The sequence below is a fragment of the Rhincodon typus genome, chromosome 33, assembly GCF_021869965.1.
Source record: "Rhincodon typus isolate 14 chromosome 33, sRhiTyp1.1, whole genome shotgun sequence".
Lineage (NCBI taxonomy): Eukaryota > Metazoa > Chordata > Chondrichthyes > Orectolobiformes > Rhincodontidae > Rhincodon > Rhincodon typus.
In genome coordinates, this window is record NC_063364.1 from 29441684 (window position 1) to 29453995 (window position 12312).

At 38.2% G+C, this 12312-nt stretch overlaps 1 protein-coding gene across 3 annotated transcripts; it reads right to left on the reverse strand.

Moving 5' to 3' along the window:
- Positions 1-6499: 6499 nt before the first annotated feature.
- On the reverse strand, positions 6500-11846 carry c33h15orf61 (chromosome 33 C15orf61 homolog). Of its 3 annotated transcripts, none has more exons than XM_020535999.2 (3): positions 11783-11846; positions 8870-9208; positions 6500-8113 (listed from the first exon to the last, which is right to left on the reverse strand). In XM_020535999.2, exons 2-3 carry the CDS (start codon positions 9204-9206, stop codon positions 7986-7988), a joined length of 465 nt encoding a protein of 154 aa, XP_020391588.1. In that variant the 5' UTR covers positions 9207-9208; positions 11783-11846; the 3' UTR covers positions 6500-7985. The 3 variants fall into 3 exon arrangements, with proteins under 3 accessions (XP_020391588.1, XP_048471766.1, XP_020391582.1); XM_048615809.1 differs by lacking the exon at positions 11783-11846 and adding an exon at positions 11202-11772; XM_020535993.2 differs by lacking the exon at positions 11783-11846 and adding an exon at positions 10460-11006.
- Between the last annotated feature and the right edge of the window lie 466 nt (positions 11847-12312).

A 12312-nucleotide genomic window follows, 5' to 3' on the forward strand; every position in this document is an offset into this window, starting at 1 on the left:
GTGTGACTTTTAGTGCCAACAGCTCCACTATCCCAAAGTTAGCTCTCTGACAAGATACAGAGTTCTTGATAATGAGGAACCACCCATCCCCTGGTGGCTTCTGGCAAACCCAATGAGATTTGCTGTGTGGTCTTCTGAGGGTGCAGAAAAGCTGTGGTCTCACGTTAAAACTCTAAGCCATCGTTCAAATAGTAATAATGAATGTTAATTCAAATGAGTCTGACATCCCACTGCTGCCAGGTGGACATCTTACATCAGTCCCTTCCCCGCTCCAACTTAATTGGAAGAAGCTTTCCTGCTGCTAAGAAACTGTTGTGAAGCCTCTGCCACGATTAATTGGGGCTAGCTGGCATGGTTCTTGAAATGATGGGCTGTATTAAATCCAGCCGATAGAATTAACTTCTTATGCATTTAAAGAGGACAGAGTTTCAAACTGTTAGTATTTAGAATAAATGGTTGCCTAAGATCAACCAATTTCCTGCTATCCTTTTGTGATGTGTTGGATTATCATTCTGTGAATCCTGATCATCACCAAGAGCTTAAGTGGATAAAAATTTGTCTGGCATTGTACGAAGCTGTATAAACCAGAAGGTCCCAAGTTTGATGAATGGTCTGTGTTGCATGATTAATTTCAACCAAAGCAACAATTGAGATACCACAATTGGCCTCAGCACCTTTACACTAGTGAAAAATCAATTATGACTTCAGTGAAATTTGTCAACCATTGCTGAAATGTAATTTTGTGTGTGAGATTACTAAATCAGAAAAAAGCAGTAGCTTGCATTTCAACAGAACCTTTCACTACCTCAAGACAGCCCAAAATATTTACTGTCAGTAAATACTTTTGAAGCATAGTTACCGTTATAATGTAGGAAAAGCAATTTCAATTTCTTTGCAGCAAGTTCCTGCTAACAGTCATGTGATAATGCCCAGATAATCTGAATTCATGCCCAGATAATCTGAATTCAGGGATAATTATTCTTCAGGGAATCTCGCAGGAGTTTCCTGCTCTTCTTTGAAATAATCTCAGGGGATATTTTATGTCAACCAGACGAACCATGTCACACAGTACAGCATTCCCTCTGTACTAGATTTTATGATAAAACCCCGGGCACAGGACATGAACATTTCAGTCAGAGTCATTATGTGCTGCCAATGGCCCATAAGACCATAAAACATAGGAGCAGAAGTAGGGCCAATCAGCCAGCCCAGTCTGCTCCACTATTCAATTCAATCATGGTTGATCTGTTAATTCTTAACTCCACTTCCCTTCCTTACCCATGGTTGACATTTAGCTTCAGACTGTGGTGGTCCACAGTTTGATGCTCTGCCAAATACATATAAAAGTATGGCTACTTTGGAAAGCTAGAGGTGCAAGAGTATTTGCACCAAAAGCTTGCACAGAATGTATAAATTATACCTCAAAAGCCAGAAGCTTTAGCAAAAGAAGTATGTAATCAGGGAAAAATTGCTGGACTTAGATGCATAAAATCTCAGCATATAGAAGGAGGCATAAAATACATAATTTGCTGTTGCAGTATATGACAGTTTTAGGAAATCAACTGTATCATTAGACAAAGTATAGATCTCTATTTCCTAACTGTCAAGCCCCAGTTAGTGATGTCGTTCTGCCTTCCTCCAATTTTGCATTGGAAGCAAACAATCTTGTCTGCAATTAACTTCCAGGGCCACCTGAGACTGCACTGTTCACATTAAAGCAATCCTCTTTATCATTGCCACTCTTTCTTCTAAACATCCAACAATAGATGAGAAGTGAACCTTAATGAAGGGGGATCTCAATACTAATCCGCTGAATGATATGGTTATATTCCAACCTCTGACCTCCGTCAGCCTCCAGTCCATCCTTCACAGTGATCAACACCAGGGGTGTGGAAGGTCTATTGACTTTCATGTAATACAAGAAATTATTTCAGTTGCTTAATTGTTACACAGTGGAAGTGTTAGGCAAGAAATCAAGCTTTGTTTTTAGTGCTGCAAGCAGCAGAGAATTGCTTAAATCAATACAGCAGTTTGTCAGGCCTATTTTCAAAGGAGACTGCCCATCACCATGCAGTCAAGAGGCCCCACTGTCTGTCTTTATTGAATAACAGGTAAGCAAAGTCAGCAATGTACATTATCAGAAATCAAACAAGCAAGCTGATGAGAGATTCAGCCTCAATGAAATGTTACATTTACTGGTAATTAAAAAACATTTTATCAGCTTGTGCTCGAGATGGGAACCCCAGCAAGAGCCACTGACAGGGCTAAATGCCAATGAATGAACATCATTGTACTCTAAAATGAATGCAGTGATTTCAACTGTCCACTAAGGCTTTTAATTAACACATGTTTTACATAAGACTTGTCATTTTAAAAACATTATATTTACAAAATATTTCCTCCATATTGTTGTCCTTCTGGATAAGACTGTTCTTATCTGGTTTCATTCTTATCTATTTAGTTGTATGTAGAATATTACTTTCAATAGCTTCTCTTTCTGCTCCAACACTGTTAACCCTGTTGTCATCCAAGGATCTATCCTTTACCACCTTCTATTTCTCATCTTCATGATGTCCCTTAGCAACATAATCCTAAAGCAAATATTAGTTTCCACATGTATGCTGATGACGTCGGGTCACCACCAGCTCTCTTGACTCCTCAATTACTAAATTATCTTATCTGACATATAGTACTGCATGAATAAGAATTTCCTCCAGTGTTCAGAAGACTAAAGCCATTGTTTTCAACCTCTGCTCCAAACTTTGTTCCCTAACTATCATCTCGATCTCTCTCCGGGCAACAGTCTGAGGTTGAGCCAGTGTCCTTGCAGCCCCAGTATCAAATTTAACCCCCAGACAAACTTACCAGCACAAATTCACATAATCTCTAAAATGGCCAATTTCTACCTTTGAACATTACCAGACTTTGCCACTGCCTTCACTTGTCTGCTGAAAAAACCCTCACTCATGACTTTGTAACCTCTAGATTTGACTGTTGTGAGGCACGACTATCTGATCTCCCATGTTTTATTCTCTATAAACTTAAAATCACCAAATTGCTATTGCTTGTCTTAACTTGCATCAAGTCCCGATCCCCTATCAGTCCTATGCTGCTGACCTATATTGGATCCTGGTGATACAACATCTTGATTTAAAAATTCACATCCTTTTTATTCAATTGGCCTAATCTCTGCCTATCCTCTGTATATCTGCAACCCACTGAGATACCTGTACTCATTTCAGTCTGGCAACTTCAGCAATCCTGATTTCAACTACTCCACCACTATTAAGGATGGAGGCTGGCTTGTGGAAGCAGCTCATGGTCTGGGGCCTACAGGCATGGACTGGAACTTATGGTTACTTATTATCAATCTGGACATTTTCACTGTTTCATGCTAATCTATATTCTTTTGTAACAATACATTTTTTTACTCTAAGATTTGTACCTAAGATGGTGCCAATGAAGGCAGCCATTGTAAAAACTTCACTATCCTTCTGTACTGGAGTAAATGTGACAATAAGGGATATTCTATTCTAACTGCACCACTACTAACTATGTGTTCAGTTACCTGATCTATTGGCTGTATAATTCTCTGCCTATATCCTCCATCTCCCTGCCTTGCTTTTCCTCTTTCAGTAGCTCCTTAAAGCCTCTTTGCCCAGGCTTTTGCTCATTTGAATTAATAACCCATGTGGTTCAATGTCGTATTTTGATTAATTATACACTTGTGAAGCACATTAGGACATTTTATATTTATATAGCACCTATAAATCGTATAAATTATTGTTGTATCATTCTATTTTGGCTCCTAATTCTTAAATGTGATTCTACTGAAACTCTTAAACATACCCTTCAACAAGATACTTTGAAGTGCAGTCATCGTTGATGGCAAGATTCCATCTTGTAAGCTGCTGGTTTGCATCATGGTCATCAACTCTGTTAAGCATCGCTTAGGAGGTCAACTTAACACATTTTCTGCAGCGGATGAAAGTGGAGTAAGAAAGTGCACACATTGCTTGTCTCATTTTCTCTGGGTCCTCTTAGACAGCTGAGCTTTTCATTGCTTCTCACCTCTTCCAATGCCCTTCCAAATAGATAGCTTTCAGAGATCATCAGCGTCTGTCTCCTATTTGAGGGTAGCATCATCCACCATCTTTATATTTAACTTGTAGGTGCCCTTATAGGGAAGGAATAGCCACCCATAAGGACATAACCCAGTGGCCACTTTGCTATACGAAGATAGACAGCTGCCATCCATCTGAAAAATGTGACTGAGCCAACATAGATGTCATTGGCTTGGCAATGAGTGCGTGCCGATGGAATTACTGCATTCCAGAACCTCTGTTTTGGTGGCCTTTTCTTTCCAAGAGAAGTTAAGGATACATTTGAAGCAGCAAAAGTGAACTGTTTCATCTTTTTCACCACTGTAGATCAATACACTGAGAATGCTGGATGCTGTGTTGATTTACATAGCCACCAGCTTGTACACAGTTGGATCCCAAAAGTAAGATGAATGACTAGTCATATGTTTGGTGATGTTGGCTGAGGGAGGCGTAGTGCACAGGACACCATGTAGATCCTTGTTTTTAAAGAGTCATAGACTCATACAGCATGGAAACAGACCCCTTGGTCTAACTCATCCATACCGACCAGGTTTCCCAAACTAAATTCGTCCAATTTGCCTGTGTTTGGCCCACGTCCTTCTAAAGCTTTCCTATTCAATTTTCTGTCCAAATGTCTTATAAATGTTGTAACTGTATTTGCATCTACCACTTCCTCTGGCAGTTCATTCAACATATGAACCATCCTCTGCATGAAAAAGTTGCCATTCAGGTCCCTTTTAAATCTTACCCCCTCACCTTAAAATTATGCCCTCCAGTTTTGAATTCCCCTACCCTAGGGAAAAGATTTTTGCTATTCACCTTACTTGGGCCCCTCATGATTTTATAAACCTTTATAAGGTCACCCCTCAACCTCCTGCACTCCAGGGGCAAGCCTCCAGCCTATCCTTATAACTGGAAACTTTTTCTTTGAAGACTGCCACGATATTAGTAACACACAGGTGTTGTCTCAAGTTTTACATTTCACCCAAAGAATATGATAATTCAGTATTCACTGAGTCAACTTAGATTACGTAGTCAAGTGATAAAACTACAAAACTTGTGAAACTAGGTCAACTGCGCCTCCAACTGAGCTCAGCTCATTTTTTTTTTACAAATGAATGGAATGTAATATAAACTTTATAAGCTTCTGAAATCATATGGCAACACGAAAGCAATATTTACACTCATATTCTGTCGAGAATTTCACACCAAAACTATTTTCTATAGAACAAAGAAGTTCTAAAAGCAATTATTGAAAATATTGTAGCCATCTTAGTAGGAATTAATATTACTAGTTTGAGTTGCTGGAATCAAATGTGCAGCTTGCAAATCTAAGTTATACTGTTTGTTTTGTTCTGATTTCTAAGAAAATTGGAATTAAATGCTATCGACTCTCCAAAGACATTGTGAAAGGTAAGGGTGAAGTTTCAAAAGTTTGCATGAAGTTGAATGGTTTCTTTTATAATATTTATACAGCAGCAGGTGCTAAATGCGATCAATGTGGGATTAAATCTGGACAATTTCAGTTGAATTTTAATTGGACTTTTCAATACCAAATTACGCTACACAGTTCAAGTCAACACAAACCTGAAATTGATTAGCCTTTAGTCTTGATGCAAACTATAATTTAACTGGCTTAAAACATAAAGTAGAAATTGCAACTGATGCTGTTCTCATTTAAAAAATAATTGCTTGTGTCAAATACTTCTCTATAATTTTTAAAACAAGCATTAATGTAGAAAATTAAGTACCTTAAACCCAGTAGAATTTCTATAATTTTTTGAATCTCTCTGCTAATCAAACAGCATCCAACAATGAGCATCAATACAATATACTCAACATTTTATATTCTAATTGTTAGTACACACTACTTGCTATTTGCAAGTAATTTTCTTCTGACTTACTTTTTTAACTTATTTGTTTTTCTACTTTGTACCTAAGATTTTGTACCTAAGATGGCACCAGGAATGGTGACTTTGCACACTTTTCACTCTTCTCCTGTATCCCTGTACTTTAGTACACATGACAATAAACTTAATTCTAATTCTAATTGTGAAATGTCCTGCCCTAGTGACTTAAGGGCCCAAACTACAATTATATAGTTCGGAATGAATGTAGAAAGAAGCTGGTGGTTGGTCCAGCTTATGCAGTAGTATAATTTTATTGATCAATGATGGTAGCGCAGTGGCTCAGTGGTTAGCATTGCTGCCTCACAGCACCAGGGACCCATGCTCAATTCTACCTTCAGGCAAATGTTTGTGTGGGGTTTGCACATTCTCCCCATAAAACAAGAAGACATCCTAGAAATCCAGGGAGATTCTTCCTCCAAATAATAAATATGTTAAACTGCTGTATGATTAAAAATAGTCTCATATTCATAAAAAGAAACAAATTGGTGTTTTCTTGAAGGAACGTTATCTTTTATTTTTTTTCCTTCCTCGTCTCCTAAATTTTACACTTGCACATTGCTATTTGTAAGAATGTCACAGTATGACCCTGGACAATATTCTTGCCTCACATTCAATTATGGAAGCATTGCAACTGAAATTGATCCATTTCATTCATTCCTAACAGCGGGTATACATATTTCCCATGGACTGCAGTGGTTCAAGAATCCAGCTCATCACCATCTTCTCAAGGGCAATTAGGAATGGGTAATAACTGCTGGCCTAGCCAGTAATGCTCACATCCTATGAACAAATGAAAAAACAATTCAACTTCCTTATTTTTGAAAACTTTTCTAATATTGTTGGGCTGCAAACTTCCATGGCATCTGCTGCTTTTGGGCATGCTACTTCCTCTTCGTGTTTTCTGGCCTGTCAATGAGACGGAGTCTGTCCTTTGCTTGACTTCCAAATCAGTGTGGCTCAAGCTTCATTGTTACTGCTCAAAATCCTAAAATTTCCCTGCCTGTCAGCATTTTGGAGGCACTTTCATTGCATGGACAGCAATGATTTGGGAAGGTTCATCAACACCTTCAAGGGCAATAGGAAATTGGAAATAAATACTGCCAGTTTATTGCAAGTTTCTTTTTAATAAATCAATGAAGCTAGCAAACAGGGGAATGAAACTCATATCCCACTCTTGATCTGACTTTACTGTTGGCAGATATAAAAGGTTAGGGAAAAATAGGGGAAAACTTGAAATATCTCAAATCAAAGTAAGATTTAATGAAAATAAGAGAACAGAGTTGCTTTCAACAAGAGACAGTGAACAGTATTATACAAAAATAATCTTCCCTGTGTGCAGTCCCAGAAGAAAATTGTCCACACTTATCATAGTGTTACCAATGGCAAAATCAAAATATTGTTAATGATGAAAATCTGAAATAAAAACAGAAAATGCTGGACGCACCATGGCAGCACCTGTTGAGAGAGAAACGAAGCTCATAATCTTTGAAACCTTCACACTGTTTTTCTTTCCACAAATACTGTCTGACCTGTTGAGTACTTCCAATATTTTCTGTTTTTATTTTAAATAAAAATAGCAACTTCAGTCACAAGGATGGTTGATTGATTGTTGTGATGAAGGAATTTTTTATTTTGCATTGAAAAAAAGTTTGCAGATATCAGTGTGGAAGAAAAAAATCAACCCTATATTCAGTAAAATGTTCACCTAAAGAAGAATTACCTTGCTAAAGAATCTAGGATCATAGAAGTGATATCTTATTTGAAAGTCATGCTGTGCAACTGTATGCATATGTCTTACAAAACTGAAAGAGTCTAACAAAGAATACAGTAGTTTTTAAACTTTTACAAAAAAATCTACTGGCTTTTTTAAAATATTACAGGTCAATACTTTATTTTTCATTTATCATATGGACTCTCAAGTCTCCTCCTCTTGTGAATATGAATTCAAGACAAGTTGCTAGCAGTTTGAGATTTAGTGAATGGCTCCTTCATCTTCCTGGTAGAGAAAGTAGATGTTCACCGGGCCAGAACTGGTGTGAACAATCTCAGTGACTCTGATAAGAAACCATGCACCGATTCCATAAGCTAAACAGGGAATACCTGGCCAGTTTTAGGAAGAAGAGAGGAGAGGGAAAGAAACAAGTGGGTTACTTTGTACAACTGGATCACCAGTGTAGAAACTGCATTCTCATTATGATAAAGCTCAAATTTTTCACTCTTTTCTTAAGCTGTTGATTCTTGTTCCACAGATGCCACAAACACTGATCCACAGGCTTGAGCCTTGAATTTCCAATACTCTCCTTGAAGACAACCCACATCCATCCATAGACTAAACCTCATTTCAGAATGTCAATGCCCTTGTCTTCATCTAATCAACACACCGCACTAACATCATCCTGGTTCCAATGGCTTTGTGTACCCTTCAATATCAATTATGTCTGTCCATCACTTCAAATGTCTCTATTGATCCATGCCCCACATCATTCAGCTTCTTGTCTATGCTGGGATGCTTCACTCTTCTGACACCATAATGCAGTTTAGTGCATTTGTCCCCATTCTCTGTGCAACATCATTGATGGCCACTTTTTTAGGCATTATGCTCCATAATCAATGAGATTCTCCCTAAAACCTTTGCCTACGCTCCTACCAACACCCAACTTTCTGGTTTCAAACTGCTTCTCAAAACTTTACATATCTAACCCCTTTCTCTTTCTCATGGTTGATTTTCGTCATCTCTGTGAAGTGTCTGGGACATTTTTTTTTTCAAAATTGAGGAACTCTGTACTGCTTCTAATCTCATAAACCATTTTACAACATTAACTGCCACACTTACTTTCAATCCTCAAATGAACTCACCTAGGTTAATAACTTTCAATGCAGTGAAGAATGTATTCTCCAGTTCCAAGTTACGTCTGGGTGCCATGGAACAGTGGTATTTGATGAATGGGAAGCAGCCTGTCCTGAGGATGTGGTAATTGATCCCTTTGACATTCCAGTTAAAATTGGAGAGTCCAAACTGGTCATTTTCCACAGAGCTGTATTTAACAAAGTACGATGTCCAATGGGGGAGTTTTCTCTGAAGTAAATGTTGTGTTAGGACATCGGAGGCTTTGGGCTTTACAATCTTGGACCCAAAGGAATAAAAGATCATTTTAAGTAGGGCATCATGAATCCTCTTCATTAACACAGTCATGGCTGTAACAAAAATGTTTCAAGGTAAGTATGTTATCCACAGAGCATCATTATTGAGAAATATGAACAGCAGCCACTTTTAGCTACAAATTCATCACGAGGAAATGCCAGAAATAATGAAGACTTGGGGATAAGTACAATTCAAATGATTAAGTGATGGATATTTCTGCAGATAATAATCCACATTAATCAGGAGCAGTTTGTTTCAGCCGCTTACAGCAGACGATCAGAAGAAATCTTTTGATAAATTAAGAAGGTTGTATATTCCTGCAACTTCTGCAATTCACCAGATAGGTGGAATCAGGTTAGTACCGGAGCAACGTTAGTCAGTGTTATCACTGAGCCATTTAATATAATGATTTGAACACAGATTTTTAAAAATTCATACTCAGGCCACTCTGCATCTTGTATAACAGTCTAATTAAAGCATGTCAAATTGCTGCTACCACCAGTAATAACTTTGTAGTGGCCAGATTTGGAATGATAAATTTTACGATGATACGATTTTCCCTTTTTCATTTTGAGTGAACAAAGTATATAAATGTCACAACACCATTGTTAGTTATAGCTGAATTAAACCATAAAATCAGCAGTATTAAATCTTGACATAATTTGCAACAGCCATTTTCTCCAATAAATACAGAATTGCTTAGTGAAAATAAGTGACTGTTTTGTACATGAAATTTTTCATGAATCTTCTTCACCAAAAAAAATTATCTAATCATGTGCTAATTGTGGATTGTTGTCCAGATCCCTATTCCAAGTCCCTATCCCTATATTAGTGTGTAGGTTGATACTTCAGTGTAGTACTAAGCGAGTGCTATGCTGTCAGAGGTGCCCTTTTTTAGTTTGAAGCCAAACAGAAGCCACATCTGCCGTCTTGGATGGGGCCTAAAACATTTCATAGCACTCTTTTGAACAGCAAGGGTATTCCTAGTATCCCAGCCAATACTTATTCTTTGTCCCACAATGCCACAAGCAGTTTTCACTGGTAATTTATCAGATTGGTGCCAAGTTTGTCAAGAAAATAACAGCAATCACACTTCAATAATTGGTAGCAAAGTTTAGGGAGAAATGTTAGTGTGTCACAGTATAATACAGCACAGAAGGCTGTTAGCCCCATTGTGCCTGTGTTAGCTAGTGCCTTCAAAGAACTATTCTGTTAATCCCATCTCGTACACAGCTAATCACCTCTCCTCCCCAGTCCTCCAAGCATCTATCCAATTTAATTTTCAAATCTACCACTAAACTTACTTCGACTCCCTTCACAGGCCACACACTTTAGGTTGTAGCAACTTTCAGCATAAGATAAAATTCCTCCTAATTTTGCAATGTCACTTCTTTTGTAAAACACTCCAAATCGGCATCTATTAGTTGATGTCTCTGTTACTGGAAAAAGTCTCCCTCTAGCTGTTTATGTATTTACTATGTAAATGCACATTCTTTCTTCCTAAATGGGGCTACAACTCCATTAGAATGGATGGTTCTTATAGAAAAAAAAATCAGTTTGATTAGTTCCCAGTCTGACTTAATCCATGGCAATCATCAATCCTTACTACTGATGAATCCCAATTGCGACTGATGGATCCCTCGTATTTATAGACCACTTTTTATTAACAGATCACTGTAATGATTAATGGATCCACAGTATTAATGAATCTCAGTACTGATTGATAGATCCCAATATAGATTGATGAATCATGAGTATTATTAAATCTTTGCTTTAAAAGAAACAATCTGTTCAGAGATGTTCTTACACACCTCTGGAATAGGGAGGCAATGGCCTTGTGGTATTATTGCTGGACTGTTAATCCAGAGAGCCAGATAACATTCTGGGACCCATGGTCAAATCCTGCCATGGCAAATGGTGGAATTTGAATTCAATAAATATCTGGAATTAAGAATCTAATGACGACTGTGAATCCACTGTCAGTTGTTGGGAAAAACCTCATCTGGTTCACTCATGCCCTTTAGGAAAGGAAACTGCCATCCTTACCTGGTCTGGCCTACATGTGACTCCAGACCCACAGCAATGTGGTTGACAGTTAACTGCCCTCTGGGCAATTAGGGATGGACAATAAATGCTGCCTGGCCAGTATGCCCTCATCCTGTGAACAACAGCCCTAACAGATCCTTGTATTGACTGATGGATCCCAATATAGATTGATTGATCCTTTTATTTATTGGTGGATCCTTAGAATTAATAGATCTGTATATTGACTGATAGATCCCAGTGTAGATTTTTCGCTGGTTGTTGGATACCCAGCATTGATAGATTTCTATATTAATTGATGGATCTCAATATAGATCGCTAAATCTCTTTATTCATTAAGGAATCTCCAGTATTATTAGGTCCCTTCACTGACTGATAGATCCCAATACAGATTGGTGGTTCCCTATTATTAATAGATCCGGGTATTGATCCCTAGTGGTATTTGTGGCCCTCACTGACTTCTAGCCCCATTGCCCGAAGCGGTGACCCAGGAACAGCCAGCAGCTTCTCCGCGGCGAAGGGTCACCGGACCCCAACCGTTAACTCTGATTTCTCTCTCTCTCTCTGCACAGATGCTGCCAGACCTGCTGAGCTTTTCCAGCAACTTCTGTTTGTGTTCCCTTCTCCGGTATCCCCGCCACACTCCCATTCCCCACAGCTACAACTTCCCCCACATATCGGTTCCGGCCGGACCTTTGGTTCCTACCCGGGGCCAGCCTGCAAGCAGAGGAGAAAAGCTGTATTTTATTTTATCATTTCCAAAAACATGTGAACGATCCAGCTTACTTCAAAACACATCAATAACAACAATAAAAAACAGTTGGAAATATTGCTGCAAATATGTTTTTTCCAGCTTCTATGTACTCATACTTAAATTATTTAAAAATATATAACTAATATTTCATTTTTAATATTCTAATACAAAATACTCCCTCCAGAGTATAGCTCAGTGATTTGTTTAATCTGATTTAAATTCGGACTAAAATTAAACGTGGGAGAAATTTCAGCAAAGCCTTTGACGAGGTCCCACATGGGAGACTGATAAAGAAGGTAAGAACAACCATGGGATGCAGGGTAGGATTATATCAGAGATAGTAGGAACTGCAGATGCTGG

Coding starts and splice junctions, on each gene's coding strand:
- c33h15orf61 (XM_020535999.2), bottom strand. CDS start 9,206: ATGACTGTGTTAATGAAGAGGATTCATGATGCCCTACTTAAAATGATC. Junction 8,114..8,869: donor ATTGAAAGTTATTAACCTAG/GTGAGTTCATTT, acceptor AAAACTGGCCAG/GTATTCCCTGTTTAGCTTAT.